At 38.7% G+C, this 23,709-nt stretch overlaps 1 protein-coding gene, 1 non-coding gene and 1 pseudogene across 2 annotated transcripts; all 3 read left to right on the forward strand.

The window, feature by feature from the left end:
- Positions 1 to 803: 803 nt before the first annotated feature.
- MYADML2 (myeloid associated differentiation marker like 2) lies at positions 804 to 3,306 on the forward strand. The gene is made up of 2 exons (XM_074220629.1): positions 804 to 2,628; positions 2,763 to 3,306. The coding sequence occupies exon 1, from the start codon at positions 1,041 to 1,043 to the stop codon at positions 1,962 to 1,964; it is 924 nt and encodes a 307-aa protein (XP_074076730.1). The 5' UTR covers positions 804 to 1,040; the 3' UTR covers positions 1,965 to 2,628; positions 2,763 to 3,306.
- A 6,661-nt stretch (positions 3,307 to 9,967) lies between these two features.
- LOC141511445 (U6 snRNA-associated Sm-like protein LSm3 pseudogene) lies at positions 9,968 to 10,618 on the forward strand (annotated as a pseudogene).
- A 563-nt stretch (positions 10,619 to 11,181) lies between these two features.
- On the forward strand, positions 11,182 to 11,287 carry LOC141515671 (U6 spliceosomal RNA). Its single transcript, XR_012476430.1, has one exon. It is a non-coding gene; the product is annotated as a U6 spliceosomal RNA (small nuclear RNA).
- Positions 11,288 to 23,709: the final 12,422 nt, after the last annotated feature.

Below are 23,709 nucleotides of genomic sequence, written 5' to 3' on the forward strand. Positions count from 1 at the left end.
TTGAATTAAGGTTTTTCTGCTACTCTGGGCCCAGAACTCTATCCACTGCACCACCTAATTACCCAGGGAAACCATAGTATGACAGTTATTCCTCCCATATAGACATCCAGGAATTATACTCCAGAGCCTGAAAAAAAAGAGGGAATTGAATAAAGGAGTGGGGATGGGAAGATTAACCAAAGTTTGGAGGCTCCACCTAATTGTCCAGGGAAATCTTAGTGAGAAAGTTATTTCCATATAGAGATCCAGGAATTATATCCCACAATCTGGTAAAAAGGATAGTTGACTAAAGGGGTGGGAATGGGAAGATTAATCAGAGATAAGAGGCTCTTAATTTCAGTAAGGCTGTCCAAGCAGAAAGCTAAGGTAAGAAAGAGGAGAGAAAGGACAGATAAGGTCAAAATGGAACAGACCTCTCTGAGCTTAAAGCCATCTGCCCTGTCAATCTTTTCCCACACAACTATCCCCACCCCCATCTCCTAAGCCCTGAAGCTAGTTCCCCCCACAGTCCTTTTTCCAGAAGCCCTGTGAGCCCTTGCCACTAAAATGGGAACACAGTCAGAACTTGATGTGTTCCAGAACTAACAACCTCCTCCTGTCCTTGGCAGAGACTAATAGCCATAAGTGCGGCTGTTTAGCAGTAAAACACTCAGCTCCAGCCACCACTGGGTTAACGAGTCCGGCATAATTAGGAGAAGAGAGTGAGGGTCGGGTGTCCAAACCCCCAAGTCTAAGCCTGGGGGCTGGGCTATTCTGGGTCTATGAATACATATGCCTATTTATACCACTGGGGTGGCCAGCAGCATTCTACTGCAGGGAGCTACGCAGAGCTGCTGCTGCTGCTGCTCCCAAGCTAGGTTGACTGCAATGTTAGGACAGCAGTCGGAGACTACAAGAGGAATCTGGTGACAGCCGAGAGGCCCCTGAAGCAGCCCGACCCAGATGGGATTTAGAGGCCTTTAGACTCCAGCAAGATGAAACAGATTGGTTAAGTACCCCCCAAGAGTCTTCAGTGAGGCTGGAGCCCTCAGGTTGGAGGGATGGGGAGCACTATGGATCCCTCAGGGGCTCCATATCTGAACCTGGGAGCTGTTACTTCCCCAGTGGGCACCACTCGCCTGCTACAGCTGGCATTTGGCTGTGCCACCTTCAGCCTCGTGGCACACCGGGGAGGCTTCGACGCTGCCTATGGGACCTTCTGTATGTCTGCCTGGTGTTTTTGCTTTGCCCTCACTGGGCTGGTGGTGGCCTTTGAGTTTACTCGACTTCATGGCTGCCTCCGTCTCTCCTGGGGCAACTTCACTGCAGCCTTTGCCATGCTGGCCACCTTGCTTTCAGCCACAGCCGCCATTGTCTACCCTCTCTATTTTACCAGGCTTGAGTGCCCCCCGGAGCCAGAAGGCTGCACTGCCCGCGACTTCCGCCTGGCTGCCAGTGTCTTTGCGGCTTTACTCTTTGTAACCTATGCTACTGAAGTGGTCCTCACACGGGCCCGGCCGGGCCAAGTCACCAGCTACATGGCAACGGTGTCAGGCCTGCTGAAAATCGTCCAGGCTTTTGTGGCCTGCATCATCTTTGGGGCCCTGATCCACGACAGTCGCTATGGGCGCTTTGTGGCCACTCAGTGGTGTGTAGCCGTGTACAGTATCTGCTTCCTAGGCACCGTGGTGGTGGTGGGCATGAGTGTGACTGGCCGGGCTGGGACCCTGGGCTTCCCCTTTGACCGAATAGTAGTCGTGTACACATTTCTAGCTGTGCTGCTTTATCTAAGTGCAGCTGTGGTCTGGCCCGTCTTCTGTTTTGATCCCAAGTATGGGACTCCTTCAAGACCCTCAGGTTGCCCTCAAGGAAGCTGTCCTTGGGACAGCCAACTGGTGGTGGCCATCTTCACTTATGTCAACTTCCTCTTCTATGTTGCTGACCTGGCCTACTCCCAGAGGATCCGCTTTGTACCCAGCCTCTAGACTCAAGAGAACTAATATCACCCTTCTTCCACCCATTCTCTCTACCATCTCATTCTCTGGGCTGCTATTGGCCCTCTTCCTGTGACTTGCTTCTGGATTTAACTGAGGGGAAAGAAAGGGTGTGTGAGGAGGGAAAACAGAGAATGGGATGTAGATGTTGAGCCTTCAAGGAGGGAAGACCAGACAGGGAGGGCAACAGGCTCAGACAGAGAAGACTGATGTTGGGAAGGCCACAATCAAAGAATGAAGTAGGTAAGATAACCCATGTGAGGGAATTTAGTAACCCAGGGAAAGGGTGTCAGGAACGAGTATTTGTGTTGTCTACTCAGAGCTTATATAGCTGGAACTGGACAATCTACCTAAAACCCATTTGCCAAAAATTATTCACCTTATGGTATGAGCCCAGTAAATCAGTATGTATATAGAATGTAAGCTCCTTGAGGGCAGGGATTTTTTTTATTTTATTTGTCATATCTTCAGAAATTAGCACGGTACATACAGAAAGCTCCAAATGTTGAATTTCTGTTGGTTTTCATTATTTTAATATCACACTATTGGTGTTGTTGCCATTTTAGAATTTATTTCTGGAGGATTGCTTTTTAGTAGATGATTGGTCTGGACCTCCTTTCTCAGAGCCCTTTAGACAAATCCCCTCATTATACAGGTAAGAAAATGAAAATTTGAGAGTTTGAATGATTTGTTCAATGTTACATTGCTGATTAGTATCAAAGTTCTAACTAGAACTACAGCCTTCTTGCAATTTTTTGCTTGCTGTTTCTTGGCTTTTCACTAAATTAGCAAGAAATAAAGGTTGGGATCTGAAGAGAAGTCAAGAAGAGATTGGGGATGGAGATGTGCACCATGTCTTAACAGAAGGAGAACCCTTGACTCAGTTCCATAATTGCCTGGCAAGAACACTTGGAGTTACAGAATACTATGGACATGATGCATTGCAAGAAATTAAAATATCATGGGATCTTTCCATGTCATGAAGGCCATTGTTTGGGCTGAAAAAGACTGTAGGCTCTTGAATAATGTAGTCTCCCCCCTTCTGGATTTCCATCAGAAGCAGCAAGTTTACATTTAATTAGATCTAAAGAATCCAGGATGACCCTACACCATGGGAAAGACCTCTGAATCTTATCTTGGCTTCACTCCCATAATACTTCAGTCTGAAGCCCCAGAGGACTTGGGCTGAGCAGTTGCTAAGTCTCTCTTAGTCTTTCAGAAAGTACCAAAGGATGAAAATAAAGTAGAAGAAGTTGATTTGTACATTGGTTCTGATTGCATCATTTCATTGAAGCACCCCTTCTTCTAGCAAGCATAGTCTAGTTAGAGAATATTTGAGCTAAAAGAGACTGTAGAGATAATTTAATCAAATTGCTTCATTTTATGAATAAGGTCTAGAGAAGGGAAGAGACTTACCCAAGGAGGTAAGCTACATGGCAACATGTCCTATTTATGCCCTCTTCATATCCTGTTCCTTGAGCAAAAGGTCTGAAGGCTCACCTTGTTACCTTTACTTCATTATCCTTAGGAAAAAATATTGATATATGTTCTCAAAATTTGGAGATACAGTAGAGGTGCTAGTCTCTTCAGATCAAAAGTCTTCTTCATACAATCTGCCACCAAGGAAGAACAAAATGGGAAGGGGAATTTTGTCCTCCTCACTAACCATCTACTCTGGCAGATAGCAATAGTGGTGCAGTAGATAAGTATGCCAGCCCTAGAGTCAGGAGGACCTAAGTTCAAATCCAGCCTCAGATAATTGACACTAGCTGTGTGATCTTGGGCAAGTCAGCTAACCCTATTTGCCTTGTATCCATGGCCATCTTCAGTCATTCAAAATCATATCTGGCCACTGATCTTAGATGACTCTGGAGGAGAAAGTGAGATTGGTGACTCATTACAGCACCCCCTTACTCAAAACCAATTCCCATGCATGTCATGGTATCATCTTCCTGGGGGTATGGTCTTCTTCGAGAGCAAAGGGCAAGCATCATCAGCATCAGCATCATCACACTGGAAAGTCCTAGAACTGCTGACTAAGCTGTCCCTGAGCCTGTATAAGGAAGATTTACTCCTTCAGTAAGTGAGTCTGCCCAGACTCCCCAATCCCCACTTCCTTGAAAGTTCATTCTCCAGTTTTTTTCATTATCATCATCAATAAACAGGTACTAAATGCTTGCTATATATACCAGATGGAACACACACACAAAAAAAGCAAAAATAGGGTTCCTGCCCTTGAGGGGCCCATGATAAGGAGGTTTATCTCTCAGAGTCAGGGATTCTGGGTGGGGAGTTGCCTGGTTTCTATAACAAGTAGGTTCCCATAGTTCTTATAGCTGTTTCTGGATAGGCAGGGCAGAGCCTGCAACAGAGTGGGTGTGGAATGTGGCCCCAGTTCAGGTAGTTTTCCCAGCAACTGCTATGAAACCTTGCCATCACAGTGTCATATCTGTTCTATTTTCACAGCTTCAACTATCACCTTATGCAAATAAATCACAAATTCCTATCTCTGCCTCCTAGGTGCCAGTCCCATATCTCAAACGGCCTCAGACTCAGCTTTATCCCTTTCTTCTTCCCTTCCTCCCTCTCACTCTCCTCTCTTCCCTCCCTTCCTTCTTTCCTTCTTTTCTTTCTTTCTTCCACCTACCACTCTCCCTCCCTTCTTTTTTTTTCTTTTTTCTTTTTTTAATTTTGTTTTTGAGAGGCAAATGGGGTTAAGTGGCTTGTCCAAGGCCACACAGCTAGGTAACTATTAAGTATCTGAGACCAGATTTGAACCCAGGTACTCCTGACTCCAGGGCCAGTGCTTTATCCACTGTGCCACCTAGCCGCCCCTCCCTTCTTTCTTTCCTTCTTTCCTTCCTTCCTTCCTTCCTTCCTTCCTTCCTTCCTTCCTTCCTTCCTTCCTTCCTTCTTTCCTTCCTTCTTCACTTTCTTCTTCACCTTGTATCCCCTATCAACAAATACACTGGGTTTTCATTCCAAAATGTCTTATTTAAGTTGATTTCTTTATAGCTGCAACAGTTCTTTGCATCACCTTCTTCTCTTGTAGACAGAGGAAATGGTCAGGATCCTTGCTAAGAATTCTGGGGCTTGTAGTGTTTGTTTCCTAGTCTTAGAAAAGAAATAGAATTGGACTATGTCATATTGTGCCACCCTACAAGAAGCTTGAACAAGATGGGGAGAGAGAATATAGAAGAGAAGACAGAGATGGGGACAGAATGCTTAGTGGTAGCAGCAACAGTGATAGTGACCATGTCCTAACCTCTGACATCTGGGGAGGAAAGAATGTAAGATTCAGGTGGTGATTAGAAAGAAGGAGATTACTTCTAGCTGCCCTTTGTAGCTTGAGCTAGTCTGATTATTTTTTAATTGTTTTTTTATTGAAGATATTATTTGAGTTTTACAATTTTCCCCCATCTTACTTCCCTCCCCCCACCCCCCCAAGGAAAGCAATCTGTCAGTCTTTACTTTGTTTCCATGTTGTACCTTGATCCGAATTGAGTGTGATGAGAGAGAAATCATATCCTTAAGGAAGAGACAAGAAGTCTAAGAGGTAACAAGATCAGACAATAAGATATCTCGGTTTTTTCCCTAAATTAATGGGAATAGCCCTTGAATTTTGTTCAAACTCCACGGCTTTTTATCTGGATACAGATGGCACTCTCCTTTGCAGACAGCCCAAAATTGTTCCTGATTGTTGCACTGATGGATTGACCAAGTCCTTCAAGGTTGAACATTAACCCCATGTTGCTGTTAGGGTATACAGTGTTTTTCTGGTTCTGCTCATCTCACTCAGCATCAGTTCATGCAAATCCCTCCAGGCTTCCCTGAAATCCTGTCCCTACTGGTTTCTAATAGAACAATAGTGTTCCATGACATACATATACCACAGTTTGCTAAGCCATTCCCCAGTTGAAGGACATTTACTTGATTTCCAATTCTTTGCCACCACAAACAGGGCTGCTGTAAATATTTTTGTACCAGTGATGTTTTTACCCTTTTTCATCATCTCTTCAGGGTATAGACCCAGTAGTGGTATTGCTGGGTCAAAGGGTATGCACATTTTTGTTGCTCTTTGGGCGTAGTTCCAAATAGCTCTCCAGAAAGGTTGGATGAGTTCACGAGCTAGTCTGATTATGAAAAAATACCTTTATGGGGGGAAAATATAACTGATCTATTCCTCTACAAAGATCAGAGGCCAGTCTTCTACCTCTCCATCTCCCCTTCATATAAATGTGTGTTTGTGTGTGTGTGTGTGTGTGTGTGTGTGTGTATGTGTGTGTGTGTGTGTGTGTGTGTGTGTGTGTGTGTGCGTGCAGAGTTTTAAAACAATCTGGTATTTTCTTCTATACAATTGATTTTGTTATAAACCAACAGAAGAATGCAGAGGCCCAGGGGAAAAGACTCTATTACCCTGAGCTAATCTCACTGAATGCAGAGAAGCACAGTTTGGGGAGGATTCTATTCTGTTCCTTTCCTTGAAGAGAGGGAGAGAGGGAGGAATGAGAAGCAAGTAGAGCAAACCAGTTTTGCTCTCCACTGTGACACCTGCTAGTTAATTAGGCAAAAGTTTTGTAATCAACTGCTGAAGACATAAAAAGGATAAATTGGTTTCATTATATGTGATTTGAAGACTATATGTTCGCTAAAATTTCTTCTCTTAAAAAGGTCTATGATTTTCTTAGGAAAGGTTCTAGGGGAGTAAAGAATGTTGAATTATACCCACCTCTTGGCAGAGAAATCATAGATTCAAGGTAAAGGTTGAGACATTATTTTTTTTGTACATGACCAGTGTGAGAATTCGTTTTGCTTGACTGTATAGTTTTTCAGAGGGCCCTTCCTTCCTTCCTTCCTTCCTTCCTTACTTCCTTTTATTTTCCTATGGAGAGGAAATGGAGAGGAGAGAGAAAGATAAAATAGATTTTGATTGATTAAGAAAATAAATTTTAAAATTTGACAGCTGTTTGGTTGAGGTAAGAGAATGAGAGAAATGTAAAAGTCAAAGATGAGGTTTTGAGACTGAGAGGCAAGGATACCATCAGTACAATGGATGAGATCAAAGCATATCATGTGTTAGTTAAATTTTAGTGAGCTTTGGGAAACACTTTCGCCTCCAGAGATCCACTTGTATGAAGAAGTCTAGATTGTAATCCTTTTCATTTCATCTTGAGTCTTCCATGTCAAAGGGGAACATTTACCAAATGTCTTGTATTGTGTCCTACTTGGAGTCAGAATCCCCACATGCCTTGACTACAAAGAGATGCAATATACTAATATACTAATAACTCACCAGGTGGTGGTGGTAAATGAGGAAAGTTAAGCTATCAATCATCCTTTAGTGTGGGATGGAGAAGAACTCACTCCCTCCTCCCTTCAGGAATGTGACTTTTTTTCTTATTTTGAATACACACACACACACACACACACACACACACACACAAAGACAAACAAACAATTTCCATACACACAGCTGCACATAAAAAGAGGATTATTTTTTGAAACCATTAATTTTTATTTCATACTGCTTCCTTTTTTTAAAGTACTTAATAAATTCTACATATAACTTTCAAAATTCTCCTGCCTGTCTATGCCTTTTTTTTTATGTTTTTGCAAGGCAAATGGGGTTAAGTGGCTTGCCCAAGGCCACACAGCTAGGTAATTATTAAGTGTCTGAGACCGGATTTGAACCCAGGTACTCCTGACTCCAAGGCCAGTGCTTTATCCACTATGCCACCTAGCCACCCCTATGCTTTCTTCTAAGCTTCATTCTGATCTGTGAAATTTTTTCCAAAATGTTATAATGGCTGTCTTTTTTTTTTTTGGCATCACCATTATATTAGCCACTATTATGTTACTTCCCTCCCTTGGCCTCCTTATTAAAAATAAAAAAAAATAAGATTGCAACTGAGAAACATAGTCAAGAAAAATAAATTCACACAGTAGCTTTGTCAAAAATATATTTCTGTTGATTATAGACTTTGGGAGGAGGAAATGAGGAAGGAAGGGATAGAATCTGGAACTCAAAACAAAAAACTTAATTGTTTTTACATTTAATTGAGAGGAAAAGAAAATATTTTAAATATATATGGGGCAGCTAGATAGCACAGTGGATAGAGTATCAGTGCTGGAGTCAGGAGGAACTGAGTTCAAATCAGGTCTCAGACACTTAATAATTACCTAGCTGTGTGACCTTGGGCAAGTCACTTAGCTCCATTGCCTTGCAAATATATATATATATATTTATCTCTGTACCTTGTACCTCTTTGTCAGAAGATGGGTAATCTGAGTCATGCTAGTAGATGCTTAACATCAGCTTTGGGGGAGTGGGGGAGGGAGGGAATGTAAACTTTTAAAGTTAATCTGCATTATTCATGTTTTCCATCATATTCTAAAAGTATAGAAAATTAATAAAACAATGAATTAATACCCCATCCTTAGAATTTGCTAATCTTTGAGATATCAGTGTTTATACTAAAATTTTATCAATCAGAACTTTTGAGTCAGCTTGAACTCAAAGCTCCAGTACATCTGGAGATACAGTTGATCAATGCATTGATCAGAATTCTTAAATCTTTAAAATCTGCTTTTCTTTCCAATGTTGCTGTGCTCACAAATTGTTCTGGTCTGTTCATTTCACTCTGCATCAGTTCTTATAACTTAAGATTTTCTTTAATAATCCCTTTCATCATTTTATTACATTCATATGCCACAATTTGTTTAGACATTTCCCAAGATTCATTTTAAGGCACTCCCTTAAATTCTAGTTCTTTTCTCTTTTTTCCTCTTCCCCCACAAATCAGGAAACTTGTTTTTTTTTTTTTTGGTGACCATTCCATCCCTAATATTATCCTCTTTTTTTACGCTCCCACCTGACATTCCTGTTTTTTCCCCCTGTTTAATTTGATTGATTTACTATCACTAAATCTTGTGTGTGTTGTTTGTCTGTGTGTGTGTGTGTGTGTGTGTGTGTGTGTGTGTGTGTGTGTAGGTGGATGGGTGGGTGTATATATAGGTGATCAGCTCACCTTTGTCCATTTCAGATAAGTCAGGTTTGCCTGATCCTTCTCCCTCTGGACCCCTTTATCTATATTTGCACACTCTTTTTCTAATGTCCTGCAACATTTCAATCTTTTCTTCCTATTTGTACTAACACCCTTTTATTCTCCCTTCCCTGTCTACTCTTAAAAACCTTAAAAATAAAACTAATATATCCCCAGGGACTCAGTTTTTCTTAAGCTTTTCCAATAACTGTTGAAGACATTAAGGCTTTAAGAGGTTACATTTCTTTCCCCTTTATTGGAATGTTTCCACTATATCACCATTCAGTTTCTTTCAATTGCACAAATAAACTTATCATTCTATTTTTCTCTGGTATCTTGTGTTTCTGTTTCAAATTTTCTACTCAGCTCTGATTTTTTCATCAGAAATGCTTGAAAGTCTTCCACTCCATTGAGTCTATTTTTCTCCCTTGTAGAGTAATACTCAGCTTTGTAGAGTGAGCTGTTCTTGGTAGTAAGCCTATCTCTTTTGCATTTTAGAATATTATATTCCAAGATCTTCTCTCATTTTTTTCAGTAGAAGCTTCTGAGTCTTATATGATTGTTATTCTGGTTCATTGGTACTTAAATTGTTTTCTTCTGCTTATACTCTTTTTTTTCTTTGATGTGGGAGCTCTGGATTTTGGCTAAGACAGTTCTACAATATTCCTTTTGAGGTTACTTTTAAGAAAAGATGGGTGGATTCTTTCTATGCTTAATTTGTCCTCTGGTTCTAATATATCTAGGCAATTTTCATTTATGATTTCTTGAAATATAGTCCATGATTTTTTAAAAGTCATGCTTTTCAGGGAGTCCAGTGATTTTTATACATAACCTGTTTTGCAGGTCAGTTGTTTTTAATATTAGGTTTCTCTATAGAACCTTGTCTTTGCTTTGTGATGACAATAGTAAGCTGACATAGCTTGAAAAAAACAGATTTTCGGGATTTGAAAGATGGTGGATGACGCGGATCAGCAACAGACCACCAACACTGTTGAGGAGCCCTTGGATCTCATCAGACTCAGTCTAGATGAGAGAAGTAAAGATGAGAAATGACCGAGAACTACGAGGAAGATTGCATGCTTATGATCAGCATTTAAACATGATTTTTGGGAGACATAGAAGAGACTGTGACAACTATAGAAACTGATGAAGAAACTTATGAGGAGATCTATAAGTCTACCAAGCGGAACATTCCAATGCTGTTTGTCCGAGGCAATGGTGTTGTATTAGTAGCCCCTCCATTGAGAGTTGGTTGAAAGCAAGACTTGATCCCGTGTGAAAACTTGGAGACTAGACAATAGCCTCTGCACAAAAAGTTAGTGTTCAAGAGATCAGCCTGTGATACTTTTGGATATTTAGAAATAATCAAGGAACCATGCACCCTTAAAATGTGTTTATTTCCAAACAACTCCCAATCTAACTGGCATAACACTCATCCCTAGATTTCTGATACCAGACCTACCAATTAATGGAAGCATCTTAAAGCAGGACTCTTTGTCAGTGATTTCATTTGTCTCTTTTCATCTTGTAGGCAATTATATTTTTTTAAATTAAATTTACCTTTTGGTTTTTTGACCAGGAAAAAAAAAGAAAAAAACAGATTTTCACAAGCAAGATGATGTCTCCCTCTCCTCCCTCTCCCTCTCCATTTCTTTCTGTCTGCCTATCTGTGTGTTTCTCACCCTAATTGGATAATTAGTAAATTATCTCTGACAAATGTATGCCAAATGAGGAAAGTTCAGAATTTTTTCTTCTATATACTCTAAAGTTTATATTGCAGAGAGAACTTATAGATACTCACAGCCAGGGTATATCGTGGGACATATAGTATAAACTTCTAAAGACTACAAAGTGTAATTCAATAGGTAGGAATAGTTCTTACCCAAATATCAACATGTATAAATGAATGAAAAAACATTTATTAAGTGCTTACTATGTTAGGTACAAGGCACTGTGTTAAACTTTGGGGATACAAATAGAAATACAAATAGTCATTCTAATGGAAATCACCTTCTAATAGAGAGAAACATGACTTTTGAGAAATTTCAGTTGCATGTCAGAAAAAAAGACCCAAAATAGATGGTAATGTGTCATATTTAGTTCATTTCCATATCTCAATCAATAAATAAACATTAAGTTCTTCCTATGCATCAAGAACTGTGCTAGTGTTGTCTTCAAAGCACATGTACTAAAATTGGAATGATACAGAGAAGATTGGCATGGCCCCTCTGCAAGAATGACATGCAAATCTGTGAAGCTTCCATATTATTTAAAAAAAGAACTGTGCTAAGAATACAAGAAAGGCAGATATTTCCTCCCCTCAAGTAGCACACCCATTAATGGGGAAGATAACATGTAAACAAATGTGTACAAATGAACCATAGACTAAGATAATTAATAGAGGGAAATCACTGGAATTAAGAATTGAGAAAAGCTTCCTGCAGAAGGTAGAATTCTAATTGAACCTTTATAGGAAGTCAAGGAGGTCTAGTTCTCAGAGATGAGGAAGAAAAAGTGTTCCAAGCATGAAAGAAAGACAGAAAATTTCTGGAGATGAGAGATTGAATATCTTGAACATCTTGTTAGTTGAACAGTAAGACCACTGTCACTAGATTCGTGTTGGAGATATAGAAGACTGGAAATTTTAAAGGGAGTGAGGTTATCAAGGGCTTTGAATACCAAACAGAACTTTGTTTTTGAATCACCTTTTGGTGATGTCAAGTAATTTAGTGGTAAGAATTCTCTTTTCTAGGTCTTTTAGAAATAGTTGGTTTTCCCCCAGAAAACTGGGAAAAATTTTTTGCCACAAGTATATCAAATATATAGAAAACTGAATTAAATTTATAAGATTACAAGTCATTGATAGGTGATCAAAGCAAATGAACAGACATTTTTCAGATAAATAAATTAAAACTATCTATAGTCATGTGAAAAAATGCTCTTGATTAGAGAAATGCAAATTAAAATAAGGTACCATATCACACCTATATGAATAGCTAATATGACATAAAAGAAAAATGATAAGTGTTGAAGAGAATGTGGGAAAACTTTACCACTAATGCACTCTTGGTAGAGTTGTGAACCAATTCAACCATTCTGGAGAACAATTTGAAACTATGTCCAAAGGATTATCAAACTGTACATACCTTTTGATCCAGAAATACCATTACTAGGTCTATATTCCAAAGAGGTTTTCCAAAAGGAGGAGGAAGTGGGGAGAGAATATATCTGTACAAAAATATTTAGAGTAGCTCTTTTTGTAGTGGCTAAGAACTGGGCATTGAGAGAATGTCTATCAATTAGGGAAATGGCTGAACAAGTTGTGGTATATGATTATAATGGAATATTATTGTGCCATAAGAAATGAATGAGCAGGATGATTTCAGGAAAACCTGGAAAAAATTAACATGAACTGATACAGAGTGAAGTGAACAGAATCAGGAAAACATTGTATACAGTAACAGAAATATTGCATAATGAACAACTATGAATGGTTTAGTTATCTCAGCATACAATGATCTAAGTCAATCCAAAAGGATTCATGATGAAAAATACGATCTGGCTCCAGAGAAAGAACTGATGATGTCTGAAAACAGATTGCAGCATACTGCTTTTCACTGTCTTTCTTTTTTGAGTTTTTCCTCACAAAATGATTAATATGGAAATGTTGTAAATGATTATACATGTTTGACTTGTATCAAATTGCTTGCTATCACAGGGAAGAGGGAGAGGAAGGAGGATGAGATAGAATTTCGAACTCAAAACTAACAATGAATATTAAAAAAATTGTTTTTGAATTTAATTGAAGTGGCAATAAAATATATTTTTAAACAAAGAAATAGTTGTTCAGAAGTTAGGGGATGGAGCACCCACAGAGGGTCCTGCCTGGTCTGATCTCCATATGCTGTGAGCACAGAGGGAGTCATGAGAGCCCCTGGAGCAGTACTCAGGTCCCAGCATGGGATCAAGGATGGGTATAGCTCAGGCATCAGGAATTAGCAGAGTCTGTGGCAGAATTCCTTCCTTGGCTCAGGAGATGTTGAAATAGGTGGGCAGTGCTTAGTCCCTGTCACAAAAAAAAAGGAAGACCTGCTACAATCAGGGCAGAGGTTAGGTACCTGCAATGGAGAGACCTACAATAATTATTGACACAGCATCATCATTACTCAGGCCCCAGGACAGGGCAGGGATAAGTTCAGTCTACCCTTTGGAAGCATCTGCAGCAATACTCATTTTCTTTCAAAGAGGGGCAGTATCCAACTTTAGGAGCACAAAGTTTAGGCACCAGGAATGACAGTGCCCAGAAAAGAAAGTCAGCTTTCCTCTCCTGACATGGGGGGAATTTGGCCCCAGAATGAGGGGTATTGTTAGCCCTATAATGAGGGTTGGAGGAAAAGAGAAAGTGTTTCAGGTCTCATTGGCAGCAGACAGCAGTTGGAGCAGTAGGCAGTGCTGTGGGGGTCTAGCAGATGCAGGAAACAGGAGACATAGCAAGCAACAAGATGACCCCCAGCAACAAATAGAAACATGGGACCTTGTGACAGTGGGCAGTGTATTTGACACTAATGACCACACATTGGACCCTAGCAGAATAAGAATTGTTATGGGCAGTGTCAATGTCAGACTCAGTGTAGTTCTTTCTTTACTATAATCTGGAACTGATGAGGCCACCCACAGTACCCAGTTGTCATTGTAGAACTTCTCCCCATAGAGCACTTGAAATACCAAGGTATGGTATTGTTGAGAGATGTTTGGCTTTATGGCTACGTGGATGATGAGTTCAGGGCTCCTCCCTGAGGCTTCAGAGCAAAAGACTAGTGTCACAGTGAGTTGTTGCATTCCCAACCTTAGAATATCCATGTTTACCTCCATAGCCCTATGTTAGGATGTGGGGCAGAGATTCCTGAAGCATTGCTTAGACTTTCAGGTCAGTGTTGGTGAGTGAAGTCATCTTGAATGGCCCACATTCAAGAAATCCTATACCTCAGGGCACACTCTGTCTCATTAGAGTTCTTTGGCCAATTAGATAATCATATTAATTTATAAGAAAATAATCATTATTGTATGGTTGCCAGGTGCAGAAATTATGTAGAACTCTCCTATTTCTACCTGACTCAGTTGATCTTCCATCATAAGATCAGTGGCTGGGTCTAATTGTCCCAACCAGTGTTCTCTTTCCAAGCCCTTCTGTATCTTGACTTAGACTGCAGTGTTGGCCCCATCCCAGAACTGCCTTTTAAATCTCATTTAGTTTTTTTTAGAAAGTACAGGCCCTCAGGTACAAGCCACAGCTTTAAGCTCTGCCGATCAGATAACTGCCCCTTGGAGTAATTATGATATCAGGAAATAACATGAAGAACTGTCAAGGGAATAATAAAATTTAATAGCTCCTAGTATAGCATTTATAACTATCCACCCTTTTTTTTCATATTCTCCTGGGTGGGAGTTGGGGGAGGGGAAGGGAAAAGAATGTAAAAGTATATATCAAAATAGTTGGGATAAATCATATTGATATTTCTAATGAAGCTGACCACATTAAACCTAATTAGCTAGATGTATTATAGGTCAGTCCAAGGTACATCACATGAAGTGGTACAATTTAAGAAGCAAGTCATAGGATACTTTCTAAAGCAGTTTCTTTCCCATTTTTAGATTTAGTTATGAGGTTACAGTGGTCGTACTTCATTCATGTTCCCAAATACCAAGAACCACAACTATATCCATTCTTCTATAAAAGGAAGCAATATCACCACAAAGAATGGTGTGGCCAACAAACTGTCTTTAAGAAGAGTGTAGTCAACAAGCTGTCTTTCAATCATTATATATTCAACTGTATATCTGAATAGATATCCAAAAAATCCTCTTTCAAAGAATACATTTTTATCACAATATTGAATGAAGTTAGTTAGGTGGGATGACCTGGGTCAATATTTCTCTGAGTTTAGATTGAGGGGTAAGAGAGAAGAGAAAAAAAAAAGAGAGAGAGAAGAGAAAGGTTGATATGGGAGCAACAAAGGAAGGAACTTTTAGTCCTTTTCAGTATTGATAGTCATTTAGTTAAGCTAGGTAGCACAATTAATAATAATAATAATAATAATAATAATAACAAATAACTAGTATCTATATAGTACTTAATGTTTTCAAAGCACTTTATCAGTATTGTTTTACTTTTTCCTCATTACAACCTACCTTTTATATCATAGACATAAAGGTAAGCTAGGTAAGCAGATAGACGCTGAGCCCAGAGCCCAGAGCCAATAAGCTCTGAATTCAGAAACTTACTGTGTGATATTGAGTGATTCATTTAACCTTTGTCTCAGTTTTGCTGTTGAGCCATTTTTCAGATGGTTTGGACTCTTCATGATTCTAAACCATTTGGAGTTTTCTTGGCAACAATACTGGAGTGGTTTGCCATTTCCTTTCCCAGGTCATTTTATAGATGAGAAACTGAAGCAGATAGGATTAAATGGACTTACCCAGTCATTTAAGTGTTTATGACTGAATTTGAACTCACAATTAGGAGTTTTTCTGATTCCCAACCCAGCACTCCATCCACTGTGTCACTTAGCTACTCAGCTTTCTCACCTGTTAAAATTAGGGTAAATAATACTACCTCACAAGATTATTGTAAGGAACAAATAATATTTCCTAGCATATAGTGCCTAGCACATAGTAAGAACTATATAAGTATCAGCTATTATCATTATTAGAATTATACATAATAGGATCTACAAAAGTTAGTTATTATGATTATGATTATTATCTTCATCATGTTCCCATTTCACAGATAAGGAAGTTGAGACTGAGAGGTTTAAGTGACTTGCATAAAATCATACAGCTGGTAAGTAACAGAGGAGAGAGATAAATGCAGGACTTCTTGATTTCAAGGACTGCCCTCTCTTCTCTGTACCAACCTAGTTGGGATGGTGAGTTTAGTTAGTTTTTTGAAGAGCTTAGTGATTGAGGAAGAAACTAGAACATACTATCTTTAGTAACTAGTCACTCCCCAAAAAGCACACATTAGAGAAATTGTGATTGATCATGAAACCTAAAGGAAGGTTTTCATTTAAGAGGAAGAGATATACAAGTTCCATGAGATCATTCATGGTCTATGCAAAAAAATTTAGGTAGTAGACAGAGCTAGAATCTTTCCCTAGTGGCTTTCTGGCCTTTTTTTAGCGAGCATGGAAAGCAAATGCAAAGAATCATTCTTATAAACCTTTTTGGGGGGCAAAGCAATGGGATTAAGTGACTTGCTCAAGGTCACACCGCTAAGTAAGTATTAAGTGTCTGAGGTCAAATTTGAACTTAGGTCCTCCTGACTTCAGGGTAAGTGCTCTATCCACTGTACCACCTAACTATCCCCATTCTTAAAAACTTTTTTTTTAGTTTTTTCAAGGCAATGGGGTTAAGTGATTTGCCCAAGGTCACACAACTAGGTAATTATTTAGAGGTCGTATTTGAATTCAAGTCCTCCTTACTCAGTGCTCCATCCTGCACCACCTAGCTGCCTCCTATTATAAACTTCTAATGAAAGTGAGGCAGAGAAGATTATCTTCATGCTAAATGATAATAGACTGAATTAGCTGTTGGAGTTTTTCACACCACATCCACGTACTAGCTGTTAAAAAACCTGAGTAAGAGCATTTATCAATTTGTCCATCTCTCACAGGGCAGTAAATATTTTGCTTGTCTTAGCAGTTATGTTGTGTATATCTCTTCATGATGCCATTTAGAGTTTTCTTGGCAAAGATACTAGAGTGATTACCATTTCCTTCTCTAGCTCATTTGATAGATGAGAAAACGGAGGCAAACAGATCAAGTGATTTGCCCAGGGATATATATATATATATATATATATATATATATATATATATATATATATATATATATATATATTACCAGGCAACCAAACTGCACTCATCTGAGGTCATCAGGTCTGGAGACTTTCATCTCCCCTGAATATAACAAATACTCGCACCTACTCCACTGTACTCTGCCCTTCTATGAGTGAGGTTTTCCTTCTTGACTGGTCTGCCACAACTGCTCCAGTAGACAATATCTTGGTGCTCAGGGAAAGGGAAGACACCGACTCTATCTTATGAGGCCCCAGTATAAAAGAAAAGAAAAGAAGACACAAATAAGAGGTGCTTCCATCCCAGACAGGATCTAAGAGGCTTGTAATCTCATAGGGAGTAGGACAGACTCCCCGCTGTCTTTTTAGAGGTCAGAGAGTTATCTTTAGATTAAAATTACCATTAGACAATAAGCTCCTCCATTACAATATAAACTCCTTGAGGAAGCTTTTTGCTTCTTTTAACATCCCCAGACCTTAATATGGTGTCTAACACATAGGAGAAATTTAATAAATGTTGATTGATTAATTATTGATTGATCTTTACACTTTGATTCCAGAAAGAAGAGACCTGAGGGAGTAAGAATGATGTCTTTAGTATATCCACAAAGTTCTGACTCCAATTAAATAATCTTCCCTGGACAGCAGGAAGCAGTCAGAAGTTTATACACTATGAAGTGAGGAAGATGGGCCTTCGCATGACATATTTGGGTATAGAAGATGCTATATGCACATTATGGGGAAGGGCAGGAAGACTCAATAATATGGTTGAATTTGAGACAACCATTAAGATAAGCAAAGTTTTTCTGCCTGGTATATATTTACTACCCTGTAAGAGTTGGACAAATTGGTAGATGTTCTTACCCAGGTTTCTTAACATCTTAGATGGATGTTATAAGAATAAGTGTCTGGAATTTCAGAAGTGCCAAAATAACCCTCCTGAAACATTCTCTGTGTCTAGAAAGAGAGAAGGCTGGAACACTCAGGCAAAGTTTTGCAGTATTCAAAAGAATCCTAACTGCCTCTGATCCTACAATACATCCAATCTCATTGGTATGCTTGGCCCATAGGCAGGACAAATCTTATTTAAGAATTGACTCCCATACATTAAAGGCTGCTTTATGTGAAGATGGCTACTCTGAAAATGAGCCAAAACAATGGATTTCTTCTCTGCTGGAGCATGAGGAAAAACTGTCTGCAGGGCAATATATTTCAGCCTGAAATGGAGGTCTCTTCCCTACAAGTTACAGGAAAGGACAGCTGAATAAAAAGGCAGACTGGATAGAAATAGATTCTATGGTAACAGAAAGGGTTCAATAACTGGATGGGGAGCTATCTGGTTAGAAATTAGAGAAATCTTGCATTTTGAGAGCAAAGTAGTAAATTCTGAATCTATAGGTAGGAAATTTCAGAGCCATCAGCACATACTTGGGCTGGCTTGATCAAATGGCAAAAAAGTGGAACAATGGCAAATCCTTCAGGCTGTGCTAACAAAGGAAATTTTCAGGAGCAAGATATACTTCAAGTGTGAGAGAGATGGTGAAGTCACTACTTTTCCCAATGATCAAGTTTACTGGAACAAAACTACAAGCATATGGCTAGAAAAGGACGGAGGAATTAGGAGATGAACCACATGTGGTCCTGTTTCTGGCACCAATTTTGGTTTTTTCCCTATTTCCTGGATTGTGCACCAAAGAGATGGAAAGTTCAGGAGGTGACGAGACATTAATTTTTCTCAAAAGGAATCTTTTTTCTTGTTCTTCCAAAAAAGACAATAGTCTGCTACTGCTACTAATTCTTAAAGACTCTTGGAAGGCCACCCAATACTAATACCACCCAGTTTGGGACTAAAGCAGCCACCACTAACTAGTTCCCTGGCATTGTTCAGTGCCTCATCCACTGATGCCAGAATGTCTTTCAAAATTTTCCTTTAGACCACCTGGATAGATTCGGGGGTAGTAGAAAGGAAGGGGTCTCTGAGCTTAGAAGGGGTAATTACATCTTTATTTCAACATAATTGGCTTCCTCTGTAATGTTATGCATTTTATTTAATTCATTTAAAAACAGAACATTTAACATTATTAAAAACATCATCAAACCAAAGGGACCCATGATTCAAAAAACATTAAGAACCCCTATTTCAAACAAGCTAAATAATCTTCTAGATGCTCATCCTTATCCTACTTGCAATTATTTAACTTTCCCCTGACTATTTTCTTAGCACATACCACCAAAATTGAAATCAGGTTTGAACAAGGTTCTGATCTTGTCTGGGATCCATATTTGGATACTGTGCCTCTTCTCCTTGTCTTTGACTGACTTCTTTGAGTAATCGGGCATGCAAAAGCCAGTTCCTATCTTCCCAGGTGGGATTATAGCAAATAATGACTATAGTCATTTCTTTCCTAAATCTCTAAGGTACTTTTCTAATGGAAGGAAATTCTTGAACCTAGTTATGAAAGTTTCCTGGGATTCAAGGGACATGAACTGTGACCAAGTACCCATCAGCTCCTGGGAATTTACAGAGAAAGGTTATTTATCAACCTTTTATTAATAAATTATCAAGGAACAAATCTTTGTGATCTGCATATTTTTATGTGATCTGCAATTATGGAAAAGACCTACCTTGTTAGTGTAGTAAGGGAGGTGACTGTCTAAAGGATTAGAGGGAAGTGCAGAAGTTTCAAAAGATCCTTTTCTATTTCTGAGAAGTAACAGAAGAGAGGACAAGACAGGTGAAAAGCACATTGTTAGGAGTCTTTAAGATTTTAAACTTTGTGTTTTGGTAACTTCTGCATAGTGGATGGAACCTGGAATGTAAAATCAAAAAGACCTGAGTTTAAATTCCACCTCAAGCACTGACAAGTTGTGTAATTCTGAACCAATGATTTAATCTTTGTCTATTTCAGTTTCCTCAACTGTAAAATGGAGATAATAATAGCATCTACCTTCCTGCATTGTTGTGAGTTTAAAATGGGAGAATATTTGTAAAGTTCTTGGCAAATCTTAAAGATCTATATAAATACTATTTATACACTCAGTTTTTTTAAATTCATCTTTGACCTGAAAAATTCAAGAATATTTTTAAAACATGCCATTTTATCCAAATCAAAACATCCTTGCTTAGCAAGATTGTTCCTGATATACCAATTCAATATGACTAAGGATTTGCAAATCTCAAGCCAGTAGTGGATATGCATGGAAAAAATGTTTAGGTCCTTTTTTTTTCACAGACAAAGGCATATTCAGCTTTAGAGTCTTTTGTTTCCTGTCCTAGAGATTTCTCTAAACTTCTGGTTTGATCATCTTTTTAGTAATTAATGATGAGTCTTGTCTAAAACTTCATCAAATAGGAACTTGATTTCTAGAGAGAATCCTAAGACTAAAACAAAAACATTAATAAAAAAAATTATTCCTCAAGAAATTGAATTAGGGGCATCTAGGTGGCGCAGTGGATAGAGCACTGGCCCTGGAGTCAGGAGTACCTGAGTTCAAATCCGGATCAGACACTTAATAATTGCCTAGCTGTGTGGCCTTGGGCAAGCCACTTAACCCCATTGCCTTGCAAAAAAAGAAAAAGAAATTGAATTGGGGGATGAAATTAAGCATTGAGAAACCCAATTCCTCTATGAAGAAGAGAGGCAGCTCCAGAGCAATGACTAGGGCCATGATCAAGGGAAGAAGAGGATGGTGATTATTGAAGGTCTCCAGCCCCTATGGCCTCAACCTATAAGTGCCTGACTACTGCGCTAGACATTTGTTCATTCATATAACCATATTCAGATCTTCATGGTTTTTAATTTATTGAACCTCAAGTCACTGTCTCTTTTTTCCCCAAGGAATTTAGTATTTGTCACAGTTCCTTTCTAGCCTGAATAGTGTTCATATATATATATATATACATATATATATATATATATATTTGGACTTTAACTTAAATACTGATGACCCTTCAAATACCCTTGTTTCTCAATTTATCAATCCCTTCAATTTTATTTGTATCATCACTTTTTATACACATTTATACTCTTAATTATACCCTTAATCTTTATTATCAGGGCAGGTAGGTGGCATAGTAGATAGAATGCCAGGCTTTGAAATCAGGAAGACTTCTCTTTGTCAGTTGAAATCTAGCTTCAGACACTAGCTGTGTAACCTTGGGCAAGTCACTTCATCCAGTTTACCTCAATTTTTTCATCTGTCAAATGAACTGGAGAAGAAAATGACAAATCACACCAATACAAGAAAGCCCAAAATGGGGCACAAAGAGTCAGACACAACCGAAAAAGAACTGAATAACAAAAAAAAAAAAATTCTCATCAAGACCTGTAAGTGATCCCCATTTACAATCTAATTCTGAAATTCTTCTGACAATAATCTTTTCTTCCAGATCTCTTCACTCTTTAATCCTCCCAAGCCTATTCTGTATTTTTATTATGACCTCTAGTCACTTCATCTGCTTCCCCAAACCCTACTCTGGCTTTATTTTCTTCATTTCAAAAATCTTGACCAATTCAACTTTATACTATTCTCTGCCTTTAAATCTCTTAGACCTTGTCCTGACATTGCTAGCCCCTTCAAGATTTCAACCTTGGATTGCATTCATTGTATTTATCTTCTCTGCTCCTACTCACATGCCATTGAATGCCATTGGAGATGGTCATACAACTATGTTGAATTGTTCCATTACAAATTTGTTATCCAAATTCATTTGGGCCTTCACTGCTATGCCATGATCTTTTACTTTCCTGACTTATTTTTTCATCCCACTCTACACAACAGCTATTCTAAACCTTTTCTTGAGTCATCATTACTACTCTCTTCTCTCCTAGAGGTGAACTTCTGAAACTTTACTAAAAAAAAAAAAATGAGATCCTGGAACATAGCAGACCTGTAATAAATATTTATAGTTTGATGGATTGCTTCTTGACTCCAAAGCCATCCTTCTAGTCATTATTCCACATTGTTCAGTTCAAATGTGCATTAACTATATTTTTACAAATGAGTGAAGGGCTGACTTAGAATGACTTCTTTAGTATTTGAAAGAGTAAGTAGGTGCTTCCTCCATTAAACTCAGAACACATCATCAAGATAGCTATGACCCCAAAATTCTTCATTCTTCTGACAATCTGGTTATGAACCTCTCCAAACTTGCTTAAATTGACCCATTAACTGTAAAACATATAGTCCAACACCTAATGTCAGACCTCGAGACCCACTATCATAGCTGTGAGAAGTCATAGTTATTTCCACTATGAGGTATCAATGAACAACTTTAGTAGAAAATGTTAAATAATGATTACTATTGTTTAACTTCCAAATGTCCCAGTGTCCATCAAGGGCACCATCATCTTTCTAGTAGTACAAATTCCTATGGACTGTTTGTGCCTAACTGGAGATAGAACCTTCTGAACTCATATTGATCTGATCAGTCACAGACCAATTGTTCATTGTACATTGACCCTGACATAGTGATGTCATTTTGGTCCTCTTAAAGGACAAAGGACAACAACTAGCAAAACAATCCTCACATCTCCAGTCAGCTGCCAAATTTTGTCAATTCTTTTTCCACAACATCTCTTGCATCTTCCTCTTTTCTCCACTCACTCAACTGCCTTCTTCATTTAGACCCTCATCTCTTCTTGCCTGAACTATTGTAATATTTCCTATATTCCCTCTGTTAAGAGAATTATGATTTTTAGTATTGATCAATATATGTGAAATAAACTTACTAATAATCTAGTTTCTAAAGATCCTTATCATAGGCCAGCTCTGGTCTGGGAATCAGCCAATGCAATTCCTTCTAATTCTAACAAATCTGCATTCTTTCCCTGACCTGTACTTGCCTGTGTCAAGGAAAGTGAATCAGAAAACTGTAAAAACTATTGTGTACTCCCAAAATTGTATACCCTCAAGACTATACTTAACTATTTCCACAGGATTTGAGAACACCTATGTTGTCCTACTTGGATGGTCACAATTCCCAGAACTTGCTGTAATTGCTGTATTGTCCTGCACTGGTGAACTTGTCTTGGGAAGATCACTCAAGTCACAAACTGATTATTTTATGATTCACCTTCCCTCTTATGATCATGTATATATAATATCTGTTTTCACTATAGCAAAGTGGAGGTTCAATCAGGAGAAATCCAGAGATTTGAAAATTTGTTCCATACAATGAAAGTAATTAATTAAACCACTACTTGATTACTGGCCCCTGGTCTATCAGTATGCCCAGGTTAGAGACTGGCTTAGTAAAATATCTGTTAATACCTCCATAACTCAAGACTCTTCCTCTCCACTCTATTCTCCATATCTATCAGTTATCTTCCTAAATCACATGTCTGATTATGTCACTCAATAAAATCCAGTGACTCCTTAATGATTTGTGTTAGGATCAGATATAAAGGACAATATAGATAGAGAATTGGGCCTGGAGTCAAATCTATGATCCTGAGCAAGTTACTAGCTATGTGTCACTGAGCAAGTCAATTCATCCTGTTTGCCTCATTTTCCTCATCTATCAAATGAGTTGGAGAAGAAAATGACAAACCATTCTAGTATCCTTGCCAAGAAAACACAAATGGGGTCAAGAAGAGTCAGGCATGATTGAGATGACTAAACAACAGCAACAAATATAAATGAATTTCTGGTCTCTTATTTCTCACCAAGTGGTACTACTTTGGGATTTCACTGATTTTTTCATCACATCTAAGGAATCTCATTGTTGAGTAAATTTCATCATCCTGAAAGATGCCATCAACCTTGGAACTCTACCTCATCATCACCCTTTGCTCCTCTAATTGGTAGAACCAACCAAAACATCCTTTTTTGGAGG

This window comes from Macrotis lagotis, chromosome 2 (genome assembly GCF_037893015.1).
Source record: "Macrotis lagotis isolate mMagLag1 chromosome 2, bilby.v1.9.chrom.fasta, whole genome shotgun sequence".
Classification (NCBI taxonomy): domain Eukaryota; kingdom Metazoa; phylum Chordata; class Mammalia; order Peramelemorphia; family Peramelidae; genus Macrotis; species Macrotis lagotis.

What these genes read in the sequence shown, in the direction of transcription:
- MYADML2 (XM_074220629.1), top strand. Translation starts at nt 1,041, where the DNA reads ATGGGGAGCACTATGGATCCCTCAGGGGCTCCATATCTGAACCTGGGA.